This window comes from Chinchilla lanigera, unplaced genomic scaffold (genome assembly GCF_000276665.1).
Source record: "Chinchilla lanigera isolate Chin_1 unplaced genomic scaffold, ChiLan1.0 scaffold00077, whole genome shotgun sequence".
Classification (NCBI taxonomy): Eukaryota; Metazoa; Chordata; class Mammalia; order Rodentia; family Chinchillidae; genus Chinchilla; species Chinchilla lanigera.
In genome coordinates, this window is record NW_004955478.1 from 10,682,869 (window position 1) to 10,710,214 (window position 27,346).

The 27,346-nt window shown below is 37.5% G+C and overlaps 1 protein-coding gene across 1 annotated transcript in view; it reads left to right on the plus strand.

Moving 5' to 3' along the window:
* Nsf (N-ethylmaleimide-sensitive factor) overlaps nucleotides 1–27,346 on the plus strand; it is a gene marked incomplete at its 5' end in the record, with an annotated part of 121,942 nt that overhangs the window by 72,154 nt on the left and 22,442 nt on the right. Inside the window, 5 exon segments of the mRNA XM_005402272.2 lie at nucleotides 3,730–3,825; nucleotides 8,469–8,625; nucleotides 10,812–10,945; nucleotides 22,940–23,006; nucleotides 25,195–25,274. Of these exon segments, the coding sequence (XP_005402329.2) occupies nucleotides 3,730–3,825; nucleotides 8,469–8,625; nucleotides 10,812–10,945; nucleotides 22,940–23,006; nucleotides 25,195–25,274 (534 nt within the window).

The window sequence follows — 27,346 nt, forward strand, 5'->3', positions numbered from 1 at the left end:
TGGCACAGCCTGTAATCCCAGCAATCGGGAAGCTGAGGCAGGAGGATCGTTGTGAGTTTAACAGCAGCTTGGGCTACAAAGTGAGCTCAAGGCCAACCTGAACTGCATAGCGAAATTACGTCTCAAAAAGACCAAAAAAAAATGCCCTCTCTCTTTGCCTCTCCAGAACCAACATTTGGGATACGCCTTTGTAGTTTGTTTTCTTCATCTTTACACTTGTATGTATTTATAACTCTTTTAGTGGACATTAATGGATTTGTGCTACAATCTGGAATGTCCATCCTACAGCCTGTGGGTCAGACACGCCAGTGTTATAATTTTTTTTATTTTTTTATTTTTTTTTTCAGTGTTATAATTTTAAAAACAAAAAGTTTTGTTATCTACATAAAGTAGCTGTATTATATATTTTATGTGTGGCCCAAAATAATTACTCTTCACTCAGTGCAGCCCAGGTAAGCCAGGCATGTCCAACTCGGGCTGCAGGATGGATACCTTTTGTATTTACCATTATGTCTTAGATAGCTTCCATGTCAGTACATGTAAATCTCCTTTGTTATTTTGGACAGATGTTCAGCGTTCTAGAATATTACCACAAAATTTAAAATGTAGGATCCATGAGGGCAAGAAAGTCATGTTTTATTTAGTGCTCTTGTCTCTAGTTTCTAGGGCACACAGTAAGTAGAATAAACAATTTAACACATAGATTACTTTCAGTTTTGACTGATAAAATAATGCTGTTGTGAAGACACTTGCCTGTGCTTCTTTATATACCTAAGGGAGTCATTTTACATGTATTATTGAAGATGAGGTTTTTACTGTCTTCTAATTTTTAGTATTGCCATTGGAATATCATATCAGTCTTATTGTGCTTCTGAATAGACAACATATTTTCGTCTCTCAGGGGTTCTTAGACTGTCTCTTCATCTTTGGTGCCTGGAAAGCTTACAGCAGCTTGTCTTGACAGATGTATGATTTTTGTTGTTTTTCCACTTACCCTGATCAGCATTCATTGAACCTTTCAAACTACAAGGACATACCCTTTTACTGAGCTATGGAATTTTGTTTGTTTGTTTGTTTCTTCTCTGTTACTTCTTTCTGGTCTCTGCTTCTGAGGTTCCTATTATATCTGTTAAAACATCTGAATATGTCTTCCATGCTTTTTTTTTTCTTCTTAGTGCTAGGAATTGAACCCAGGGCCTTGTATGTGCTAAACGAGCACTAACTATACTGCTGAATCACATCCTTACCCCCTTTCCATGCTCTTTACCTTTCTCTTTCATTTTTGTCATTTCTCGGGATTTGGGGAAATAAAAGAAAGAAGCACAAGTGTTTTGTTTGCATCTTGACCCAGTTTCTGACATTGTTCTTGTTGTCTCCCAAGGCTGCCTTCTCTGTGCCTGTCATTTTGTCTCGGTGGTCTCCTCCTCAACGAATGCAACTCACATTTTATAAGAATGAATGGAAAGTTTGCTATTTTCTTAATGTATTTTTGTTTTATAGTCAGCTTTTTTTGAAGGTGCCTTTTTTAAAAAGCCATGATACCAGTTTAAAAATTAGAATCTTGCTTTGTGCTATTGGTAGTGAGCCCAGTCACATTAAAAAATATGTTTGTATCTTAATCACTCATCAGGTCCAGGCAGCTCCAAGTGCTGATAAAGGCCTTGATGCTTCTCCAGATGTCTGAGTGTTAGCTCCAGGTGCAGTAAGCAGAATATTTGGAGCTGGCACCTAGATTCGCAAGCACACACAGTAAAAGTACAGATGAGTTTCAGAATCCTTGGTCTCCCAGTATAATGTTTTTTAAACCTAGTAGAGCATCAGAATCTTTCTGTGATATTTTCTGATACTATAAATCTGTAGACCTTCTGGTAGACATGTCATATTGAAATGCTGAGGGGGTTGGGTCTGGACATCTGTGTATCTTTAAAGTCCCACTATGTTGCCCAGGTTGTCCTCCAGCTCTTACAATCAAATAATCCTCGTGCCTCTCAGCCTTTCAAGTAGCTGGAAATACTAGCACACACTTGACTATACTTGCCCTTTTTTTAAGGCAATAAATTTTTCATTGGTATAGATGTGTTGTATTTACTTAACCCATCCCCTCTTAATGGACATTCAATATACTTTCTGTCCTGTTCTTAGAAAGTACTGTAGAGGCTGGGGATTTAGCTCAGCAGCACAGCACCTGCCTGGCAAGCACAAGGTCGTGAGTTTGATTCCCGGTACCAGAAAAAAAAAACAGACAAAAAAAAGAAACTACTATAGTAGATATTCTTGTGCATAAAGCTCTGTACCTATTTGCAAATATATTTATGGAATAAATTCTAGGATGTGGACTTGTTCAGACTATAGATATAAATGTATAAATTTAAGATACCCTTTTATTTGTTTCTATTTTCATGTTAGAATATACAACAAAATTAATTAGGTAATTTTTTTGGAGTCAGAGTCTCGCTCTGTAATTTAAGGTGGCCTTGAACTCACTACATAGCCCAGGCTGGCCTTGAACTTGAGGCAGTCTTCCTGTCTCAGCCTCCCAAGTGCTGGGATTACAAGCGTGCAACACCACACCCAGCTCACAACATAAAATTTATAATCTTAACCATTTCTAATCTTCACCATTTTGACCATTTGCAGTTCAGTGACATTAAATATGTCTGTAATTTTGTGAAATTATCATCACCATATACCTCCAGGACTATTTCATCTTATAAAACTGAAACTATGCCCAACAATAATTCTGCATTCTCCACTCCCCGCCCCAGCTCCTCACGATCATTGTTCTAGTCTGACTCTATGATTTTGACTACTCTAAAAAGCCATACAATATTTATCTTTTTGTGATTGACATTTAATTTAGCAGAAGGTTCTCAGGGTTCATCCATGTTGCACCACATACCAGAGTTCCCTTCTTTTTAAAGACCCTGATACTCCATTTCGCGTATATACCACGTTTGGCTTATCCATTGGTCCATCGGTGGGCCCTTAGGTTGCCTCCACATTGTAGCTCTTGCGAGTAATGCTGCTGTAAACACAATTGTGTAAATGCGTCTTCAGGACTTAGTGTTATGTTCTTTTCGGTTATACCCAGAAGTCGAATTGCTAGATCATACAGTATTTCTAGTTTTCATTTTTTGAGGAGCCACCATACTGTTTTCTAGAGTGGCTGTACCATTTCGTATTTTCCCAGTAGTGCATATGTGTTTTGTTTTTCTGTATATCCTTGTCAACGCTTGTACTCTCCATTCTTGTTCTTTTTTAGTAGCAGCCATACTAATGCATATGAGGTGAAATCTCATGATTTTGATTTGTATTTCTTTAATGATTAGTATTACCAAGCATCTTTTTTTTTTTTTTTTCTGGTACCAGGAACCAAACTCACGAGCTCACACTTGCCAGGCAGGCGCTGTGCCACTGAGCTAAATCCCCAGCCCCTATCAAGCATCTTTTTGTATTTTGACCATTTGTATTTTTTTTTGGTAGAAATTTCTCTTTAGGTTGTTGAGAAATTTTACATATAAGTTCTTGAGAAAGTTCTACTTAAATTGTTGAATGTTGAGAGTTCTCTAGATATGCTGGGCATTAGTCCCTTTTCATATACACAGTTCACAAATACTTGAATTTTTTATTTGTGAAAATGTGCTTTTTAATTTTTAGATATTAGGTTCTTAAGCTAAAAATATTCCTAAATCTTGAAAGTCATTGCATTTTGTTTTCTATTCTACTTAGGCCAGTACTAAAGTAGAGGTGGACATGGAGAAAGCAGAGAGTCTGAAGGTAACAAGAGGAGACTTCCTTGCTTCGTTGGAGAATGATATCAAACCAGTAAGTGTGCATGTTGGGTGACATATGAAGCATAATTGCAGTAGTAATTTAGGAGAAAAATAAGTACATTTTACCCAGTATTACCGATGGTTCTTAAGTAGTTTTCTTTTTTAAATACCTCAGGTACACAAAATTTGATGAATCTTATGCTTTAATTTCTGGCATAGTTTTGTTAGCTTATGTGCATGATATGTATAAAATACAATAGAGAGTGTGTAACTTTTTTGTTTTTAATTTGGCTCGCAGTCTGTAGAGGTTTCAGTCCATAATCTGTTGGTTCCGAGGCAGGGCAGCACATGGCAGAGGGGCAGCCATTCATGGCAGTGGAAGACAGCACAGCCAACAAGGCAGTGGGCAGAGTTTGTAACTTTCAGAAAATTACTGTGTTATTAAATATTTTAATTACCAAGAGTCATTTATAGCTGGCTGGCATGGGACACATACATACCTGTAATCCTAGCATTCTAGAAGGCTGAATCGGGAGGATTACAACTTTGAGCTCAACCTGGACAACTTAGCAAGACCAAGAGACTGTCTCAAAATAAAAGACAGAAAAAAAGAACAGAGATGTAGCTTAGTACCAAAGTCCTGGGTTCAAAACCCAGTACTAAAAGGAAGAAAAAAGAAAGTTCATGCAGTTTCTTACATGTAGACACCATTCGTTTTCATTGCTGACTAGCATCGTTGTGTGACCAGCACAGTTCACCCTTTTTCTGTCAGTGAGCATTGGGAATATTACCAGTTTTTTTGTTACAAATAGGTGCTATTGTAAGTATTCTTCAGTGAATTTCTCTGAGATATATATTTAGGAATAAAATTACTGGGTTGTTGGTTATGTGAACATCCAACTTTTAAAAAATGATTTAAAATTATTTTCCAATTAGCACTGTCTCCCAAAAGTCTGAGATACTCTCGCTCTGCACCTTTTCCAATGCTTGCTATTATCTCACTTGATTTCTGTCATTCAGTTAGACATAAATTCCACAGGATCCCATTCATACATTACTTATAAATTAAGCAGTTCTTTATATTTGTAATTCTGTGCATCTCTTTGAAATGCTATTCACAATCTTTTTATTATTTTTCTGTCACTTTTTTATTTACATCAATTCTTTACATATTACTCTTTTCTCACTTCTTGGTTGTGTTGAATACACATAACAAAATTTACCATCTAACTGTTTTAAGTGTACAGTTTAGTGGTATTAAGCACAGTCATTCAATGTCATGCAACCATTACATTATCTATCTCACAATTCTTTTTATTTTGTAAAACTGAAACTCTAGATCCATTAAACAATAACTCCATTTTCCCCTCCTTTTCAGCCTCTGGCGCCTGTCTTTCTCCTGTTTCTAGAATTTCAGTTACTCTGAGCAGCTCATATAAGTGAAGTCATACAGTATTTGCCCTTTTGGGGCTGAGTTATTTCATTTAGCATAAGGTTCTCAAGTTTCATGCACATTGCAGTTTGTACAGTATCAGAATTTCCTTGTTTTTAGAGACTGAACAATGTTCCGTCGTATGTATATACCACATTTAGCTTGTCCGTGTGTCCGTCAGTGGACAGGACACTCCCACATCGTAGCTGTTGTGAGTAATGCTGCTCTTTTGGGTATACGCCCACAAGTGGAACTGCTGGATCTCACGGTATTTCTAGTTGTCGTGTCTGAGGAACCACCACACGTTTCCAGAGTGCCTGTACCGTTTCATATTTTCCGAGTAGTGCACACAGGTTCCAGTTTCTCTGTGTCCTTGTTGAAACTTAGTTTTTTGTTTTTGTTTTCTATAGTACTTATCCTAGTGAGTATGAAGTGAAATCTCATTGCAGTTTTGATTTGCATTTTCCTAATGATTACTGATACTGAATATCTTTTCATATGCTTATTGGCCATTTGTTATGTAGTCTCAATAATTATTTGTTGCAAATATCTCCTTTAAAGACAAAAATCAATTTGTTTTAGCCCTACCTTTTATGACTATTATGACTTCTACATGGTCTTGAGTCTGATAGCTGTGGAGTTCTTGTTCCCAACTGAAACCTTCTGAGCCTGGTCTTTTGTTGCTGTTGTTGTTGTTTTGTTTTTCTTTTTTTTCCGGTACCGGGAATCGAACTCATGACGTTGCGCTTGCCAGGCAGGCGCTGTGTTGCTGAGCTAAATGCCCAGCCCCTTTATTATGACTTCTAAATGTAATCACTTTCAAAAGTTACTGAGCAATGAAAATGGTTTAATCTTTTGCTGTTATCATTTGTAGTAATTACCAAATATGTTAGAGCCCAGCCTATTACAAGATTTTTTTAAATGGCGAATAATTTGAATATGAGGAAGTAGAACTAAAAATTTACTTTTATTTATTCCAAGCGTCTGTAGGGATAAAAGAAAAAATAAAATCATGGCACATGTATGTATACACACACATATATACACACATATATATACATATATATATATACACACACACATATGTACTTGTAGAGTCACTATTTTATGTTCAGGAATCTTTTGCTTTTTTTTGAGACAGGGTCTTACTTTGTACTGCAGACTGGCCTCAAACTCACAGTGATCCTCCAGCCTCAGCCTCTTGAGAGCTGGCATTACAGGTGTGCGCCACCACACCTGGCTATGTTCAGGCATCTTAAAACTTCTTCTGTGAAGCTTGGATTATTATTTGGAACAATTATTACTTGAAACATAGGCAGCCAACCTACATACCTCCTTGAACTTCCATTCACCCTGTCTTTGTTAGGTTCCTCCTTTATAAAGTTTTGAATTTGTTATATCCAGGCCAAAATATGAGGACTACCCTCTGTATCCAGGAATCAAAGTACGAGTATATTCAAAGACACTACCCAGAGTGATCTGAAAAATGATTTGGGGACAGAGTACTAGAAACGTGAAAATTCAGTAGCATGGGGTGTAAGTTCTAAAGAACTATTAAAATTTATCCACATGTGAGGCAATCAAAAATTGACTTTTTAGGGATGTGATAATGTTTAAAAAGTTGAAATTTACCACATATATGACCTTTACATGTACATTGGATTGTAACCTTATGAAGATCCAATTCAACTGTAAGTAATAAAACTGACTACTTTTGATAATTATTTTGATGGGAATAAGAATCTTTGCAATTAAAAGTTGAAAATGAAGAATAATATGACCCAAGCTTCAAGATACAGTGGATAAAAATTACTGTGTATGATAGTTGCTTTATATAGTAATTGCTTTTTTTGTTGTCTATACTGGGGATGAAACCAGGGCCTTTGCACTATCTCCAGCATTTTGTTTTTTGTTTTGTTGTTGTTGTTTTTTTTTTTTTTTTTTTTTTTTAGTTTTCTCCGGTACCGGGAACTGAACTCATGACCTTGCACTTGCCAGGCAGGCGCTTTTGCCGCTGAGCTAAATCCCCAGCCCCTATTTTGTTGTTTTGTTTTGAAATAGGTCTCACTAAATTGCCCAGGCTGTGTTTGAATTTGTGGTCCTCCTGACTCAGCCTCCCAGAATGGTGGGATTACAGGCCTGTGCCATCCTGCCCAATTTAGTCATTACTTTTATTTCCTTTTCCTAACCCTTTACTCTTTCATTTTAGCTTCCTATTTCCATATCATTCTAATTCTTCTATTTATAAATATACACTTACAAGAGTATCATTTAACTTATGTCCCCAACCACGAAGTTGATGTGCACATGATCATTTCCATTTTGCACTCACATTTTAATCTGTAGCACCTACAGTCAGTATTACGACGGTGTCTCTGTGTGCTGAGCTATTTCTAATTTCTAAGTCCATAATCACTTTTTCTCTTTGTTCTTAACAGAGTGGCTACAACCTGCCTACTCTTTATAGAAACAAGCATATTGGAGCATACTTTCTCTCAAGGATTATGATTATGAGGATTTGGGCTCTGGTAAAATCTGAGCCCAGAATCTGTTTTTTTTCCCATTAGTGCTGATATTCTTAGTGTTTATTACTCATCTTTTTTTTTTTTTTCTTCTTAATACTGGTGTTGAACCCAGGGCCTTTTCACTGAGCTACATTCCTAACCTTTTTTATCCCTTACTTTGCTGCAGGGTCCCACTGAGTTGCCAAGGCTGAGCTCAAATTTACAATCCTGCCTCAGCCTCCCAGAGCACTGGGATTACAGGCATGTGCCACCACTCCCAGCTTTACTTTATATATTTCAGCGTTTTATTTTATTTTTCTCAAGAGGTTCATATATTTATTAAAACCAACCTATTAGTACAGAACATAGGAATCAAAAGAAAAATCAGGTTCCCAGTAGAATATGTTCAGCTGTCAAGACAGTGGTAACATTTCCAGCTTGATACAGTAAGGTGGTAATGACCTTGATACATAAATGTTACCTGTGTGCAGTTTGTTATAGACCCAGCTTGGTTCTTCCCCAGTATCTGCTTTTATAGTTATATCTGATTTATTACCAGTTTTTACCCAAGTCCATTGAGGAATGGAATGTTTTTTATTTTCTCTGGCGGCCAGGAATTGCTTGATCCTGAAAGGTTTGTGAGAAAACATGGCAAGGAATGGTGTCGAGCACATACAGCACAGTGGAGGAGAGAAGGAAGTAGTTTTCGTTTTTGACACTAATGCTCAAAATGCTTTAAACTGTCTCTTCTCTCAATAGGCATTCGGCACAAACCAAGAGGATTATGCAAGTTACATTATGAATGGGATCATCAAATGGGGTGACCCAGTTACTCGAGTTCTGGATGATGGGGAGCTTTTAGTCCAGCAGACTAAAAACAGTGATCGTACACCCCTGGTTAGCGTCCTTTTGGAAGGTGAGAATGAGTGATGAAATGAGCTTAAAAGTTTTTTTCAGTGTACTTTTAAAAGCCATTTGGCACCTTCCAGAAGGTAAAAGATTTTCATTCTAAACCTAGTGTATGATCTAAAAATAGTAACCCATGCTATGTATCAATATTGTGTACAAATTAAACTTTTCTTAGGGTCGAGTGTTACTGGCGAATGATAGCAAGTAATTTTCCAGTGGGACTGCATCTAAATTTCTCTGGTACTTAATAGACTGAATGATACAACATAGAACTTGATTTAGGTAAATAAGTATTTACTGACTGCTTGCTATACTTCAGATACTGAAGTAGTTGCTACAGACATAAAGACATTCAGATGTTCAATCTAGTCATGAAAAAAGACTTGTAAAGAAATTCCTAAATACAGTATATATGTGCGAAGGCATGTGTGAACACAGGTCATTTTTCCCAGGGTGGACAGAGAAAACTAGAGCTGATGTTTCATTTAGACCTTGAAGGATCAGGTAGAATTTTATCATAAATGGGAAAGGATGTTCCATTCATAAGTATTTATCTTATGATTAGTGGGACAGCAGAAAAGTTCAGTGAGGCCAGTGACCAGGGAACCTAACCCCTTGGTCAGAGTGCGAGGGCTCCCTGGAAGAAGCACAGGAAGCTAGAGCCTGAAAGATGCGGAGAAGGTGGCCAGACTAAGTGCATAACTGGGGAGACTGTTCTGGGACTAGCGTGCAAAAATATCACTGGGCAGGAAGGAGCTAGAGACAGAAAAGCTGGAGAGCTGCAGAACATGGGAGCCATTTCTCACGTCTCATATTTTATGTTAAAGACTTAGACTATATCTTAGGGACAGTTGAAAGCCATTTATAGCGTTTTAAGCAACAAAGTCACATGATCAGATTTTTATTTTCAAGATACTGAGTGCTTTATAATGGGGAATGAATTGCAGGGGCCAAAAGGGCCAAAGAGATACAGCTCAGTAGCAGAGCATCTGTGGGTTCAATACCCCGGTACCACCAAAAAAGACAAAACGGGGGGAAAGAAAGAAAGGGTGTGAGTTGAGATGGAAAGGGGTCTTAGAGCTTATCTCTGAGGGGTGGTAACAGTTTAGAACTAAATGGAGCAGGAAGAGTTGACAACGGAGACTGAGCAAGAGCAAGTGGAGGTGAGGGAGGAGGGAGAGTATGCTGTCACAGAAGTCATGAAAAGAAAGGTACAATATTTTTAAAAGACAAGCATTGTCCCTTGTACCAAAGGCCCCTAAGAGGCCAACAAAGACAAAGTATGTGCTGGGGTTGGTGACAGGCAGGTCCCTGGGGACCTGGGTGGGGCCTGATCAACGCAGTGAGCTTGGGAGCATCGGTTTAGTACGGATGGAGGAAGAATGGAGCGGTTGGGGGATTATTATTTAGCAGAGTTCCACTTTAAAGGGGGAAGAAGAGATAGTGTTGTGTGGTAAAGTCCAGAAAGAGTGTTTTTATTTTGCTTTTTGAACTATCAGACCAGAGCATGATTAAATGTTGTTGAAAAAGCTTCAGGAAAGCTTTCAGGAAGAGGCTGAACATGGGGAGAGAGGAGCAGTCAAAATGTCAGATTCCCAGGGAGACGGTGAGGAGGGATTGACCGGTTTCTGTTTGGAAAGGGGCACGTTCTCTAATGCACATGAGGGAAAAGTGGGCTTGTCTAAGTGCAGGGAGGTCTTGTAGATGTGGTTACCTTTATGAGGAGCCCGAGTCTTTAGAATTCCACCTTTTTGTGACGCATTTGCTTCAAATAAGACAGTTTTTCCCTGCCCCCAGCATGTTCTCCTAAGATTTTTTTGTGTTGTTGTTAAACAAACAATTTGATAAAATAATACAACTACTGATGTATTCTATTTTTTTATATTCTTTGTATTTTTAAGAAGCAAAACCCTTATCCTTCATATATTTAGCCAGAAATCTGAAAGATTGGGTCTATGTGAGAAAGCAAAAAGGCATGTATGTATTTCACCATATTTTTGAGAAATGCTAATCAGTTCATTAAGTGTGGTTGCTAATAAATAAAAGGAAACATGTCTGCCATGAAACTGTCAGGAGATGTTAATGAGCAGCTAGTTGAGACCTCAGTATGTCGTGGATAAACGTTTAAACTTGTTTGACTCCTCTTTGCTTAGGTTGGCTTTTTTCCCCTACCTTGCTCGTATCTTCATGCAGGCCCTCCTCACAGTGGGAAGACTGCTTTAGCTGCAAAGATTGCAGAAGAATCCAACTTCCCCTTCATCAAGATCTGTTCTCCTGATAAGATGATTGGCTTTTCTGAGACAGCCAAGTGTCAAGCCATGAAGAAGGTATCAGGATTTTTAGTTATATTCTAATTTCCTGTCTCTTAGCTGTCTGTGTAGGCATGGCATGTGCACACAAATAGATATACACATATGTATACTTTTGTACAGATTGATACAGGACCGATAGCAACTTTGTTCTCAAGTGCTGCTGAAATTATCAGCAGAATTTGGGGGAAAATATTAATCTGTTGTTGATTTTTTTAACTTTGCCTGCCTGTCTACCTGCCTTTCTACCCTCCCTCCCTTTCCTTCCTTCCTCTTGGTGTGTGTGTGTGTTGTGTGTGTGTGTGTGTGTGAGAGAGAGAGAGAGAGAGAGAAAGAAACTGGGGATTGAACTGAGGGCCTCACATGTACTAGACAAGCACTCACTACTAAGCTATATCCCAGCAGATTCTTTTAAACTTTCTAATGTACTTTTATGCACATTTAAAAGAACATCTTGGAGCCGGGGATATAGCTCAGCATCATAGCACCTGCTTGGCAAGTGTGAGGCCCTGAGTTTGATTCCTGGTACAAAAACAAAAACAAAAACCGAGTATCTTAACTTCCAAGTTACTCTTCGTTTAGTGCATATTAAGATTAATTTTCTTTTTTTAACTTGCTAATATTCTTATTAGGATTTTTTTTAAATTTCTCTTTTTATTTTATTGGAACAGTTTAGATATACATAATGATAACATTCATGATAGGGAGTTTATACCTGTACATGATATGTCTTGCTTCTTTTTTTCCCACTCCTGTCCCTTCAACCCTTTTTCCCCTCTTTATTTACAGAAGCTTTTTTTCTGTTTTTTCCTTCTATTCTTTCTTTTTCCTTGTCCTTCTTTCTTTTCCCTCTCCCCTCTCTCCACTCCCATGTTCCTTTTCTCATTTAAACATTTTCTTCCTGTTTCCCAGGGTGTGTTACACATTTTGGTCCTTGTTTACACATTCAGTTTCTCACACCAGAGAAGCTATGCCATATTTGAACGTGTGTGTCTGGTTTATTTCACTTAAAAGTGCAGTCTCAAGATGCATCCATTTAGTTAGAAATGTTTGTTTACCCTTCTTTATGGCAAAGTAGTACTCCATTGTATTGAAAAAAGAAAAACCACATCTTCTTTATCCATTCATCGGTTGATGGGCATTTGGGCTGTTTCCAAGATTTGGCTGTTACAAACTGTGCCACTGTAAACATGGGTGTGCATATATCACTGTGGTATGATGCTTTTAATTCTTTTGGGAAGATACCAAAAAGAATAGTTGGCTCAAACGGAACCTCTAGTTTTAGTTTTTTGAGGAATCTCCACACTGATTTCCACAGTGGTTTCACTGCATTCCCACCAACAGTGGAGAAGGGTTCCTTTTTCTCCTTGGCCTCTCTAGCATTTGTTATTGGTTGATTTCTTGATAATAGCCATTCTTTCTGGAATGAGATGAAATCTCAGCATTGTTTTAATTTTCATCTCTCAAATGACCAGGGATGTTGAACATTTTTTCATGTATTTATTTGCTGTTTCTAGTTCTCTATCTGAGAAGTGTCTGATCATTTCAGATGCCCATTTTTGGATTGGATCTTTAAATTTGGGGGGGTATGATTTTTTTTTTGAGTTCTTTATGTATTCTAGATATAAGTTCTTTATCTGAGGTACAGCAGGCAAAATTTTCTTCCCACACTGTGAGTTGTCTCTTCATTCTGTTGATGATTTCTTTTACTGTGCATAAGCTTTTTAGTAAGGTGAGATCCCAGTTGTGGATTCTTTGTGATAGTTCCTGTGTGATCAGGGTTTTGTTCATAAAGCCTTTGCCTACACCAATGTTAAAATTAATTTTCGTCTCTTAAATTTGAATAATTTGTGTAAAAGGAGAAGCATAGGTAGGATTTTTAAAAAAAAAACAATTCTTTCATTAATGTACAAAATCAAACTGTTCAGGATTAATTAAGTTTGGAAAAGAACATATCACTTGGAAGACATTCTCAAAAGCTCCTACAGAGGGGCTGGGGCTTTAGCTCAGCGGCAAAAGCGCCTGCCTGGCAAGCGCAAGGTCGTGAGTTCGGTTTCCAGTACCGGAGAAAAACCAAAAAAAAAAAAAAAAAAAAAGCTCCTACAGAAAGGGTGGTTGTAGGTAACAGAGCCTGCTTGGTAACCTGGTGTGGCCCTCATTCTTGCTTTTTCTGGATGCGACTTGCCGTCTTCATAGTGTGGCCACTTTGAAACTTAAGGAAAGCTAGGACAACAGGAACAGAATCTAGAGCTGAAAGGATGGTAAGATCCTCTGACCCTCCCTCTCTTACATTCAATCGGGTGCCAAAGGGAGCATCTAGAATAATAGATTCTGTTAAATAGAATGCTCTTCAAAACAAAATCAGTGATAAAGACGTAGTGGCTGTTGGTCTCACTTGGTAGCTAGTTGTTCCTTTTAATATGCTAACTTTGCATGCTCCCACATAGTGCAGAAGTTATTTTTTTATATCCAACTGAAGTATTTAACTTAAATTTTTTTGTGTGTGTTTGATCTTTTATACATATGAACTGACTGTAATTCAAAGAGATATGGAAAAATCAGAACCAGGGAAGAGAACCTTAAGAATTGAAATGCTGCCCACTAAAACAGCTCAGTATTCTTTAACCTTGCTCCTAGCCCTCACTTCATAGTGATGTGGCATAGAAACACTTGTTTTTCTTTAAGAAAGTGACTGAAAGGAAAAATATATTAAAAAAGAAGCAGCCTGTCAAAGGTACAGGTTTGAGATGTTCGTCTTTTGTTTTTGCAGGTGGCAGAAAATTGTTGTGATGGGTGTTTGCAGTAGATGCAAGAAGCAGGATTTCAGCCAGAAGCATTGAAACATCAAAATTTATAATACTCTATTTAAAACCTTTGAAAGTGAGGGTAAACGAGAGGGAAATGTCTACAACACGAAGAACTTGGGATATCATATTCTATTTCTGAGATGAAACCAGTAGTACCAAACTTTCCCAGGAATATCTGCACAAAATAACCAGGACTAGTAATTTCTTAGATTAAGAGGGAATTGTTTTTGTGGTTCTTCTATTGCTTGTTTGTTTTTGGTGCTAGAACTTGAACCCAGGGGCTTGTGCATAATAGGCAAGTACTATAAATTGAGCTTCAACTTCCCCCCTCCGTGTATGTTTTCCCTCTGAAAGGAAATCTTAAACCACTCCTGGTGGACATTTAAATAATAGCCATGGAGCTGGGTGTGATGGTGCGTGCCTGTAATTCTGGCACCCAACGGAGAGGCTGATACAGGAGGATTGCCACTAGTTCAAGACCTACCTGCACTACACAGCAAGACCCTGTCTCAAAACTAACAAACAAACAAACAATACCCTTGAAATTCGTGGCTGTTAAACTTCTCATTTGATTAAAAAGGTAATGCTGTCTGCATTTTCCTAAGTCATCTATTCCTGTACTTGTTCAAAAGTGGTAGTCTTCTCTGCAGATGGTAAATTACTCCACTGCTTTTCACTCGCTGCCAGCTCCTACCTCAGATGTACTCTGAAATGTGGGTGGATGGTCCTAGTTATTTTATAAAGTTTTTAAAAAGTACTTTATGCTTCTGCAGATCAAAGCTGTTTTGTGAGTGTGAGATATTATCATTTTTATTATTTTAATCTCTTGCAAATTGACTTGAGGGGGGAAGGTAATATGCACTGACTTTAGAGGCTTAAATGGTTAAATTAATGGCTTAATAACTTATGATTTAATCTCTAAATTGTTGGAGCCTTTCAAGATAGTTTTAGATGAGTAGAAGGCTAAGGGATATAAAAATAAGTGTCTATACAAGCTTACTCAAAATAATTTCAATTCATGATTCACTGTCTGGTTCATCCATGCACTGTACAAAAATTATTTCTTTTTCAACAGTGTAATAAATTTGCAGTAGACATTTTGGCTTTTCCTTAGGGGAGGAAATATTATTCTCTGTAACTAAAGTTTAGAACAGAGAAAAGAATTAAGCATAGGTGTCTGAGAAATACATTGGAAATATTACAAATCTTTTCCTGCAAATACTTTTCACATTGTTACCTAATGATAGGTTGACAGCAGCCTAAGGACTCAAACCAGTCTAGAGATGCTCCAGGTTGTTTTTGAAAATGAAGCATAAATGCCATTCTTTAGTTGTTCTAGTCTACCTCCTACCGCTGTTCTTGTCCATGCGTTTTTCAGTGTGAGGATAGAAAGATGTTTTAAATTTTTTTGAGAATACAAATAATGTATAATGTCTTATCATTTGAGAACATTTCTTTCCAAGTTTCACAGCCTTTTCTGAATACAAAAATAATTTAGAAAACATAGAACATGACATAAAGTTTAAACCTTATTTGTATTTGTTCTTTAGTTCTCTTTTCTACACACACATTGTATTAGAGATCACATTGACATTATTTTAAACCCATTTCTTTCACTCAAGACACTGTGAGCTTTTTCAAATATCACTAAAACTCATTTTCATATTATGTTGAATTAAAGCTGTATAGTATCCATTTAACCAATCTCTTTTTATTGGACACTTAGGCTATTCTGGGTTGTTTTTCTCACAGTTACAAGTTTTTCATAGAGGGTCTGGGGATTTAGCTTAGCGGCACAGTGCCTGCCTGGCAAGTGCAAGGTCATGAATTAGATTCCTGTTACCAGAAATAAAACCAGCAAGTTTTTCATAGAATTACCAAAGAAGGGAAATCATTGCTCTTTGTTTTCTTTTTAAAAATTGTTTTGGTTTTCTTGAGACAGGGTCTCACTATGCAGTTCAGGTTGGCCTTGAACTCACTATGGAGCCCAGACTGGCCTAGAACTCCCAACAGTCCTCCTGTCTCAGCCTCCCGAGTGCTGGGATTACAGGCACCACCACATCTAGTGGAGCTCTGCCATATTTACTAGCTTTATGACCTTGAATAAGTTACCCGGTAAGCCTCTGTTACTTTCATCTGTAAAATGAAGATAGTATTCATAGCTGCCTCATAAGTTTATTATGGAAATTAAATCAAATTATAATTTATGTAAAATAATGGAGTGCTTGGGAAATAATACATACTCAATAAAGTGTAGCAGTTGTTTTTGCATATTATTTTTTCATGTACATTTCTGGTTATTTGGATAGATTCTCAGAATAGGATTACTTAGGTAAAAATAATATTTGAAAGATTTTGGTGTGTACTGCTATCAAAAGTGTTACATAAAGGTATTAATGATTGAGTAGTGGTGCACACTGGTAGTCCCAGAACTTGGAGACTGAGGCAGAAGGATCCCAAGTTCATGACCAGCCTGGGCTACATAGTGAGTTGCAGGCCAGCCAGGGTTATACACCAAGACCTTACCTTAAAAAAAAAAAGCACAGATACTAAGGATTTACAAAGCCCACTCCATGATTTGAAAGTTGTATTAACTTACACTTGCAACTCCATCATTTGAGAGTATGAGTGTCATTACTTAGACCAAGAGATGAGTTTTTGTCAGTAGAGAAGCCTGTTCAGGGTTACTTTAATGAGTGCATGAGATTTCATTATAATTATGCTGTTGCTCCTTTTTCACAAAAGGACGGTGCTAAAATACATGGAAGTTGTTTATTCTCAATTTAAAACTTACCTTGTACTTCTCTTAATTTACTTAATAAATCCTTTCTCCATGCATAAACTCCTTAATAGTGCTAAAGTATGTAGGAAGTTTTAGCCTCACATGGGGCGGGGTGTGGGGGGAGTATGCCATACGTTCCACTAAGAGGTTTGAGGTATTCACACATATTCCTCTTCTCTCCCACTTTCTGTTCCCTCCCCAAACTGGATTCTGTTTACATTTTAATTCCTTTATTGGTTTCTACATCTAAGCTTTTAAAAAAATCTATTTTAATTGTTCTTAGTGACATTAGGTAAACAAAAGAACAAAGCAATAGAGTTTAATTTTAGGTAATTACCTAAACTTTATACTTTCCAACTACATAATCAGTACAGAGATGAATAGAAAAATTGGATACAAGTAAGTTGTTTGAACAAAATTAAGTAAAAATATCAGTGATTTATAAAAATATATTCATTAATAACATGATATAGCCTTATTTTCAAAGGACTGAAAATTAATGGAAGAAATTTTCCTTTCCACTAGCTTTGCAAGAAAGAAATAATCTTCTTTGAATATCCTCCTGTAAATCCCACTGCAAATTGTAGTCTGTGGAGAACAGAATCATGGTGCCTAATCCTCCTCTTTTCATGGTTTAGTCTCTACAAAGAGGAGAGCTGGAAATTGGAGCTTTTGACAGCAGTTACTAAGCAACAGAATTTGGATGCTTTTGGTTAACATCCTAATATATCATGTAGTTGATTTGTTGAAGTTTGTGCATATGTTAGCTAAGAAAAGTGGATACTGCATAAGTGACTCCAGGTCCCTGTATGGCTGGGAGGGGGGCATTTGTTGTCATTTTGTTTAATACACTGTCTTTTTACACTTGTATCTGTGTGATACAAAGGAAGATGGTATAGAACTTTCAGACCTCGCAACTTTTTATATTATTAACCATATTCATTCAGTGGCTCATGTTATGTGCAAATGTAATTTTTCCTGAAAAGTAGGGAGAACAAATAAGGGATTTTAAGGTCAATCCAGGAAAGTTTAAGTGCTTTGCCAAAAGTTTAGGTCCGCTTCCTGAGGCAGTTTCATTAGAAGACAGCTAATGTTTGCTTGGTCTACTCCCAAATTATTTTTAGAAACTAGAGATTATTACTGATAAAACCAATTTAAATTTGCTCATTTACGTTTTTATATGCTACTGAATATGATTTGAGTATGCTTTCAACTAATTGCTGACAGACTTACTACATTAGGGGTTTTCTAAGCCATTAGATTCCTGCTGTCGTCAGATCTCTGCTAACTGGGTGTAGGTACTTTGTGCCAACTACTTCAAAACTGAGGTGAGTTCTTTCAGCTCCTCAAAGAACCAGTGGGCTTGGCTTCGCTGAACTATGAGTCCTAAAGAGGTTGTAGAAAATGGAGGACAGAAGCTACTTAGAACACACTTTGCTCCGGTTTGTGATTCTGAAAGACTGGGATTAACGTGAAGCTAATGCTGGCATGCTCACATTTGCATTCCTGTAACCCCAGCGCCTGCAGCTGTTGGCCCACCCCTGCTCACAGGTGGATCTAGCTAGTCTGAAGGTTCCAGAAATAAGCTGCTTGTTGGAAGAGTGTGCAGCGTTCTGCAGCATATGCAGACCTGCTCCCACTCCTCCATGGCAGGAGCCCGTTCCTCCTGTTCCTTGGTGCTTTGAGTGTGTTCTTGCCTTGAGTTCTGGGTTGTCTCTTATGACACGGAAATCTGTGTTACAGTCTGTCTTTGCAAGCGAAAGAAGTAGTACCCTAGCATTTAGTGCTGACAGTCTTACTACGTGCACAGCTAGATTGTAGGAGTTTGTGTTTTCTAGAGGGGATTTTCATCCTTTACAGTAGACTTCAGCATTTCCATGCTGACTGCTATGCCAAGATTTCTTCTTTATTACTTTACATTCTTTTCTTTCTGACTTCTCACTGACTCTAAGACCTTTCATATATGCCAATAACTTCGCCTGCTCTTGAGGAAATTCCCAGATAAAACTAAGATGACCATATATTCTTCAGGTTGATTTTTTTACTCTGTAAAATAGAGCACCTGTTTCCAGCTTCAGCCCACCGAGCTGCCTCTGTGTTATGGCATGGTTTTCCTGGAGCAGGGACTGTGTGTCTAGTCTATGCTATTAGTGATGGCAAGTTATGATACTCTGATTAGGACAGTTTGTAGATTGTGCTTTTTCTGCACCTTTCTTCTAGTCCCTCCTACTTTGGGGGTTTATCTTTCCAAGGTGGCAGAGCTTCCCACTTCTGTGCGTGAGTACGTCCCTGGCCTTCAGTCTGGCAGCTCATTTCATGTGCCTCCCGGTCAAACAGGAGTCTCCTCTTCGTGAGCATTCTGCTGGCAGCTGTGGCCCAGAAGCTAAGTTTTTGAGGAGACTAAACAGAAATTATGGACTTGGGGGAAGAAGGATGACCTCATAATACACTGATGAGCAGATAAGGAAGAGACTGTGTGGAAGAAGTGAAAGAAGTGTATGTATGTATTTAAATTAGAGCAGGGTAGCTACCCAGAGAGTTTCAGTTGACTAGTCAGTTGAAACTAGTCAAGTTAAAACTGGCATTGCACAGGCTTTGGCATGGTTGGTACGTTGCTAAGAGAGTTAGCTGTGAGTGTCTGTCTGTGATAGTCATTAGTACACTGAGAGCTGTCTGTGAAAACCAGCAACAGAAAAGCACCAACAAAATCCCACTACATTCAATGATTGGCATAGCTATTTTTCTTCTAAAATTTTATAAGTAGCTAGTCGGCTGGGAAGTGATTTGTATCTGTGCTGCCAAAGCAAGCACAGGGTAGTGATTTGTGATGCTTTGTGGATTACAATACCTGCGAAGTTGGTGGGACTACTTACCAGGTGGCAGTTCGTCATCATCTCAGACCCCTCACTCTCAGTCCTGAGTGAGGTCTCTAGCTACGTACGCTATGTATTGTTCTGAGAAGGAAGAAAGGCTGATTGAGGGAAATGTAGAGCTACTGTATTGCAACCATCCAGGCCCTGATGTCCCAGGCCTCTGCAGCTCTCACTCGTGATCTCACAGCCTGACAAGTAGAAGTATGTCTTTCCTCAGAGATTTAGTAGAATTCTGAAAACGTTTTGCAAAGCAAAGCGTTCTTTCCAATGATTCCCTGAAGTCAGCTGAGTTTATAAGAAATCACATCGTGTTCTATACTGGTTTAGTCTGTTGTTATTTATTTATTTATTTTGGTTTAGTCTTTAAAAATAGCAAAGAACCTGTGCGGAGCTGCTTCTAGATTGTTCCAGTGTTTTGAATATACCAACTCAAAGCCAAAAGGAGCTGGCGTTATGTATCAAGAGATAGAAATATTCTGTTCTTCTCATCTTCTCTTCCTTGGGGTTGGGGGAGGTAGCGTAAGGGCTCTTCCTGTTCTGTAAGTGTACTCGTGATTTATCACTCTCCATTCAGCTTTTCCACTGTTCTTTGTTTTCATTTCGCTTGCTAAATGAGGAAATACCTTTGACACCTATTTCTCTCATCACTACACTCGTTCATTTGCCAGATCTTTTCAGTTCTATCTCCTAAAATAGTTTTAGAACCTGTCCACTTCTCAGCACACCCACTTCTAGGCCACCATCATTTCTCACCCAGAATTCCATAGACTCAAACTGTTACTTCCCTGTAGTGTTTTTCTGTACACTAGCCAGAAAAATGTTTCTAAAACATAATCATAAACCTGACATCCCAGTCAGTGCTTAAAACACTGCCTTACCAGTGAAACTACCACTCCTAGGAAATTGTAAGCCCCTGTGTGTCCCGGCTCATTCCTCACCTCTTCTGTTCCATCTGTCACCCACCACTCCCCTGTATAATCATCAACACCATTGCCTCTTCCCTTTAATTCTTACTCTCCATCCATTCCTCAGCATTCCTGAATCTTCCCATCTCTGTGCCTCCTAATGTTAAGTACACTCTGCCCAGAATACTTTCTTCCTTCACTTTCCACTAGTCCACTAGTAAAACAGTATGTAACTTAGTCTTTAAAGTATTTGTAACAGTTAAGAAAAGTCACCATAGTAGATTCTCATTGTCACCGTCGTACAACAGGAACACCAGCTCCTGTTCATTCTGCAGATACCAGTTTAGATGTCACTTCCTAAATTTGGGAGGCCATCCTTGACTCCCTAAGTTCCGTTATAAGTCTGGGATAGGCTGAATTATGCTGCAGTAGTGAACAACGCTAAAGTGGTTTAACACAATTAAGTTAAAGCTATTTCTTGCCCACACTATATGTCCATCATTGGCTCAGAAGATAATCTCTATTCATGGTAGTTTCTCAGAGATTCAGGGTAATAGAGGCTCTATGTCACATGTGATTACGTGAGAAAAGATGGGAAAGGAAATGTGTCAAGTCATGCAGTGACTCTTAAATCTTCTTTCAGAAAGTGATGTTTCTGTTTATATTATTACCTTTTATAAAGGTAGGATATTTGTATTTATTATTCTGTCTATTGCCTTCATTAATGCTTGACTCATAGTAGTAATTCAAATATACTTGAATGAATGAATATAACACTCCTTATTGTGTGAGTCCTTAGGCCTGTGTGCTGCTCCTTTACCATTTGCCCTGTTATGATTTCAGCAGTCACCGTCCTGTGAATGATTTCCATGCTCTAGATTCAGTCAGACATCTCCAGCTACTACTTGATACTTCTTTTTGAATTTAAAATGCATAAATTTAAATTTATTCTTTTAGTAGGTAAAACATTATGTTAAGTGACATGAGGTCACAGATAATTAAGACAGTATTTGCTTTCTGAGTACTTACAATCCAGGATAATACAGGGGAAAATACTGTGAATCTACGGTACATACACACTGTACAAAGAAGAGGGACAAGTGACTTGGGGCAAATGGATTAGAACTTAGATTGTTTCAGTGATTGAATCTGTTGAGCAGGCATCACTGCTGAATACTGTTCTGCGCAGAGAACTAAAGATAAAACAAAGTGAAGTTTTTATCCAGCCCACAATTCAGCATGGATGTAGGTAGCTAAGGAGAAAAGGCTAGGTGAGATTTTGATGAAGTGTGGGGTGGTGATTGAGGGGTAAAGGAAATGGAACAAAGGAAAGTATTTCCACTGGAAAAGTTTGATCTGATTAAATATCTGGAGGCAGAAATTACTGTTGTTGTGCCAGGAAAGATTCACAGCTGAGGAACTGAATTAGGATGGTGCCAGTGAGAATCTGCTATGGTAACTTTCCTTAATGGTTACAAATACTTGAAAGACTAAGTATACATACTTTTTAAAAAGTATTATTGATTTGATTTACTTTATTTATGTGCCTAATTCTAAAGCTTCAATGGTTAAAATTATATTCAGTAAAGAATATTAGGCCACCCCAAGCAAGATGTGGGTGAGAGCCAGGGCAGGAGTTACTGCCTTGGTGCATTGCAGTTACTTATCCTGATGCAGAAATTAATTTGTACTTGTGACGCCAGTGGGATGCACTGAGCTTCACTGCTAGCTTATAGTTTCTGGAATAGGAACCCCCATCATCTACAGAAGGCTGGTCTCCCGGCCATGCGCACTTATATTTAACTTACACATAAACTAATTCTGTCTGGTTTGAAATTGGCATCTATGCCAAGCTACAGCAGCTTCTTTCACTGCTTGTTTTAATTTGCATTTCTTTGTCTCTTATCTTTGGGGTTTATTTTTGGGTCTGGTTTTATACATGCATCTGCCTGCTTCTTCATTCCTAAGCTGTGGTGTGGTCTCATTAAATTGCCCACACTGATCTTGAACTCCTGGCTTCAAGTGATCTTCCTGTCTCAGCTTCCTGAGTAGCTGGTACTACAGGTATATGTCATGTGTGTGGCTGATAAATAGTTTTAATTCTTTTGTAAACTCTTTCCATTATTGTCTTATTTGAGATGATGGGATTCTAGTATTCTAGTTCTTCCTGCCTAAAAGGACCATAATTCTTACAGGTAATAAGTGATATCCAGTTTATTCTGCATATTCCTTCTGGGTCCGTCTAGCGCTTGAGTTATAACTCTGAAGTCATGCTTCTGACACAAATATTAGAGACCAGTTTGATAAACGGATGAAATTTCTTAGTTGAATTTCATTTCTCAAGATGCCTAGGTATCACACCTGTAGCTCTTAGTGCTGAAAACAGCCTTAAGTCGCTCTCTACCCAGCTGTAATCCATTTATGTTACCTTGGACAAGTCATTTGACTGCTCGGGGCCTCAGTTTCCTTATAAGCACTTTTTAAGTTCTAAAACCCTATAATCTATTAAATTTAATTTATTGTAGTTTGAAGCTTTACTGTGCGTTGTTTAGGACTACTCAGGAATTAACTAAATTTAATGTTTTTAGAAATTGTCATAATTATGCAATGTAGTGAGATAATAAATGATTTTTGCTTTCTTTCAGATCTTTGATGATGCATACAAATCTCAGCTCAGCTGTGTGGTTGTGGATGACATTGAAAGATTACTTGGTGAGTCATAACTTTGCTCGTTGTACTCTGCCACATTACCACTGAAATCTCAAATACTATGAGAGACAAGTGATGATAATTGTATAATAGAGAGCAGTGGAAACTCCATTGTCTTACAAGGAAATGTAAATTATCTCGTATCTGATATCAGGAATAGTATTCACCATAAGATGCTTTATGACCTGAATTGCATTATAAACTGACTTCCTGTAAGGACCCATGTCTCGTATTATTTTCTGTCTTCTACAGTGTGTCCTGTCCCTAACAAATGATTAGTAATTTTGGTTGGTAGATATATTTGCTTTTCAGTGCTTCTGGGTTGCCTATAGCTCAGAGGTCCACTTGTGAACTTCGACAGAGTGAAAGAGGGTTTAGGGTATGAGTTATAAGTTATCTGTATCTCAGTTTCTGCTCTTTTGTCAAGGATTAGAATACATTTTTGGTTATCCACAGAGTAATTTTGAAGATGGAAAGGGGATAGTAAATGTTGAAAACATTCTGAAAGTTATAAGTACTTTGTAGTAATTTTTAAAATATTTGTTAAACATTTCCTGTGTTGAAGTACAATCCAACAGGATACAGAGATGAATAAGACTTAATCCCTGCACTCAATTCAGGAGTAAACTGGAAGTAAATACCAGATAATTCTTGTTACTCTTACATTTTATTCACTGTAAAATTAAATCAATCTAGCATAAATCATTATAATAATGAATCAGGATGGAATAATAAAGTCCTTTGAAATAGAAAGTCACCTGGGTCTGAGAATACTATTCAGCACCTGATTAACCTTTGTTAGGTTGCTTATAGTAATGTAGTAATGATTTCAAGTTAACTGTTAACATATTTCCCCCATATTTGGACTTAATTAGGTCCTCTATTATTTATTTTTTGAAGTTTTGGCAATATTTGTTATAAAGCAAAGCAGGTATACCTGTGAGGTCTCCTTAAATTGATAGTTTTATCTGATGACCTTGGTTTCTGGTGTGCTATGTTTGATTCATTCTCAGCCCAGTTTATAGGATTATTTCTTTAAAAGCTTTTAGCCACATACTTATAGCTCTGTGTAAATTCCTTTATCTAAACACAATTGAGATGTGTGGTCATAGCAACACTACTATGTCAGGAATGTGTGCCCTCTGAGTATATTTTCACTTGTATGAATAGTTATTTTCTGTACTTGTTTGTTCATTTATTCAGTAAGCGTTTGCTGAGTCCTCACTACTGTGCTAGAATTACTAGCACAGAAAAGTAACTAAGATGCTCTCTGTCTGTTAATATGTACAGTATTGGGAAAAAATAATGCAAAGCAGAATGTGTATGTATTCTGGATACTCAGAAATCAGAGGGATTACTTTTGGCTTCAGGAGCTCATGCCTGCAGGTAGCTCTAAGCACAAGGCTGGGTTCCTATACAATATACAGAGAAAGTTAAGAGTGATATTTATGCTGAATCTTAGTAGAAGCTTAATAGGAAGAAAGTTCCACAAGGTCATGAGTTCAACTCCTGGTACCGGAAAAAAAAAACAAAAAAAAAAACAAAAAGGAAGAACGTTCCTTTCACCATCTGCGGGCCAATCTTAGTGGTTTTACCATTATTTTAGTTCTATTACAATTTCTTACTGTCCCCACCTGGCACTGGAGATTGGATTCAGGGCCTTTGCACTGAGTTACCTCCCCAGCCCTTTTTTATTTTGAGACAGCATGTGATGAAGTCACCAAGTTGCCTTGGCTGGGTTCAAACTTTTGAACCTCCTACCTCAGCCTCAGTAGTAAGATTACCCTGTGTGCCACCATCCCAGCTCCCCTCCATCTGTTTTCTAACATCAGGTGTCATTGTCAATATGCTCTACTGCTCTGGTTTGCGCTAATTTCTTAGAAGTGCTTGGTAAGCACACCTGGGTATTTTCCCCTTTTAGAAAAAGTGTTTCTGGAAACCAAATAAGATGTTTAGATGAACTAAAAATGATTGTTTAGATTTTTCAGAATATTTATAGATAAGTATCTTTTATTCAGATAAGTATTCTTATGTGATATTTTAAGCATTTAGGTAATTGGGTATATTTTTTATTAAAAATAATTGACTCTTACTTAGGGTGACTGTTATTTACTCGTAATGTAGAAAAATCTGAATATTCAGATATGTGTCCGTGTGTAATAAATCCCTAATCGCAGTGTTTCTCCTCCAGATTATGTCCCCATCGGCCCCCGATTTTCTAATCTGGTGTTACAGGCTCTTCTTGTGTTACTGAAGAAAGCACCACCTCAGGTAAAAGAAACAAACTAAGGAGTATGTTCAGTTTTTCAGTAAATTGCATATAATGGTGCACACTCTCTGAGTAAACAGATCATTATAAACACAAAATTTTGTTGTTGAGAAGGCATCTGGTCTGGCCTTAGTCTTAAGGTAAATTATATAATTTTTCCAACATACTCCACAGCCTTATTCCCTTCACCCAAAGAGACCATATCAATATAGAAGGGATTAAGTACATGTTTCCATTCATTTATCATTTCATAGATTCCCTAAGGAAATCTAAGTTTATTTATTATAGCCAAGGTTTTTAGTTTATGTGGTTTTATTATTATTGTGTTCGTGTTTGTTTGGCTTGGCAGTGCTGGGGACAAAACTGAGGGCTCATGCATGGTAGGCGAGCACTCTACCACTTGACTCACCCAGCCCAAGGCAGGTTTTGTTTTTAACTTTTACAGATGATCTTGAATTATTTCTCTTATGTCACGTGGTACTTTTAAGGAATGAAGTTGTAGCCAGGATCTTGGTTCATGTGATTGTATTTTTACTGATGTGGCAACTAGAGATGTGACTTTCAATGGCTTAAAATTTTAAAGCTAACATATGAAGATTGGTTAAATATGTTAATTATATAGAGGCTACCAGAGCATGTTTTGGCTATATCAAAGATGAGTTGTCTTGATTGATTTGGTGTGCTGTAATCTTGAAGAAATGCCAATCAGAGGCATACACAAATTGGTTAAGCATTAATGTAAAAAAAATCTTAGTGTCTATATGGGGATTATGAAAATACAGATATAGACTAATATATATGGAAAATACTTGATTTTAAGGTGGTGTGACCAGTTTTAAAATTATCTGTGTGCAGTCAGGCATGATGGTGCACGCCTGTAATCCCGGCACTCAGGAGGCTGAGGTAGGAGGGTCCCTGTGAGTTCAAGGCCAGCCTGAACTACACAGAGAGACCCTGTCTCAAAAAGAAAAAGAAAAAACCCGTGTGCATATTTTTCTCTTAAAGGTAAAGGACTTGTCTTGATTTTCTAGGTCTTTTGGCTTTTTAAAATTTCTAAAGTAGTGAAAGAAGCATAACCTAGAACACCCTTGAAAATTTACTGCTGCATATAGGCACTGTGGAAGGATTTTTTGTGTGTGGGAGGGTACTGGGTATCAAACTCAGGACCTCACATTTGCCAGGCAGGCGCTATGTCACTGAGCTCTGTCCCTGGCCCTGCGGAAGGATTTTTAAAGCATCTTTCCATGAGCCATCATTCCCAGTAAGCTTATACTAAGGGTGAAGTTAGAGAAATGAGTACATCTTTCCCTTTTCTAATTCCATAAATAATTTTATAAATATGTAAATAGATATATCTAAAGATGCTGAAACAAAAATATTTCTCTCCAATATCTCTCTAGAACTGTATGTCACACCCACCAAAAAAATCCCTTTTTTTTATGTTAACATATTTAAATTTGTTAAACTAGGAATTGTTTTCTTTGCATTTATATTTATTTGTGTAATATTCAGTTTTTTAGGTTAAAAAAGTATGCTAAAATCACTTGCAAAGAGGAAGGATAACCTTTCAGTGCTATTTTAAACTTCTTGTCCTTCACATAGTTTAACACTGTACACATTGATTTAAATAAAGTTACATCTCCTGTCTGAAAGTTACCTGTAATCCAAAACAGATAATGACCTATAGCATTTGACTGCATATTTAAAAGCAATTGTTTTTATTTTGTAAAAGTACTGTAATTATACGACTCCTCAGGAAAAGAACATTAAGATACTTTTTAAATCACATGGCATCTGGCATAGAGGCTTATACATACATTTTTCATGAATAGTTATTCAAAAGTATATATGTATGTAACTTAAGTATATATTTTTACAAACTATATATTTAAATGTCTTATTTTAGTGGGCTTAAGTGTTTTTGTATTGCTAGAATTCAGACAGGGTAGAGTTAGACGGGAAACACTCAAGAATAAGCACAGCTTAGATGGCCAGCAAGGGTGAGAAGGTAGTCAGCGCCTCAGTCACTAGGGAGATGCAGACCAAAACCAATAAAGTGAGGCTCCACTGCACA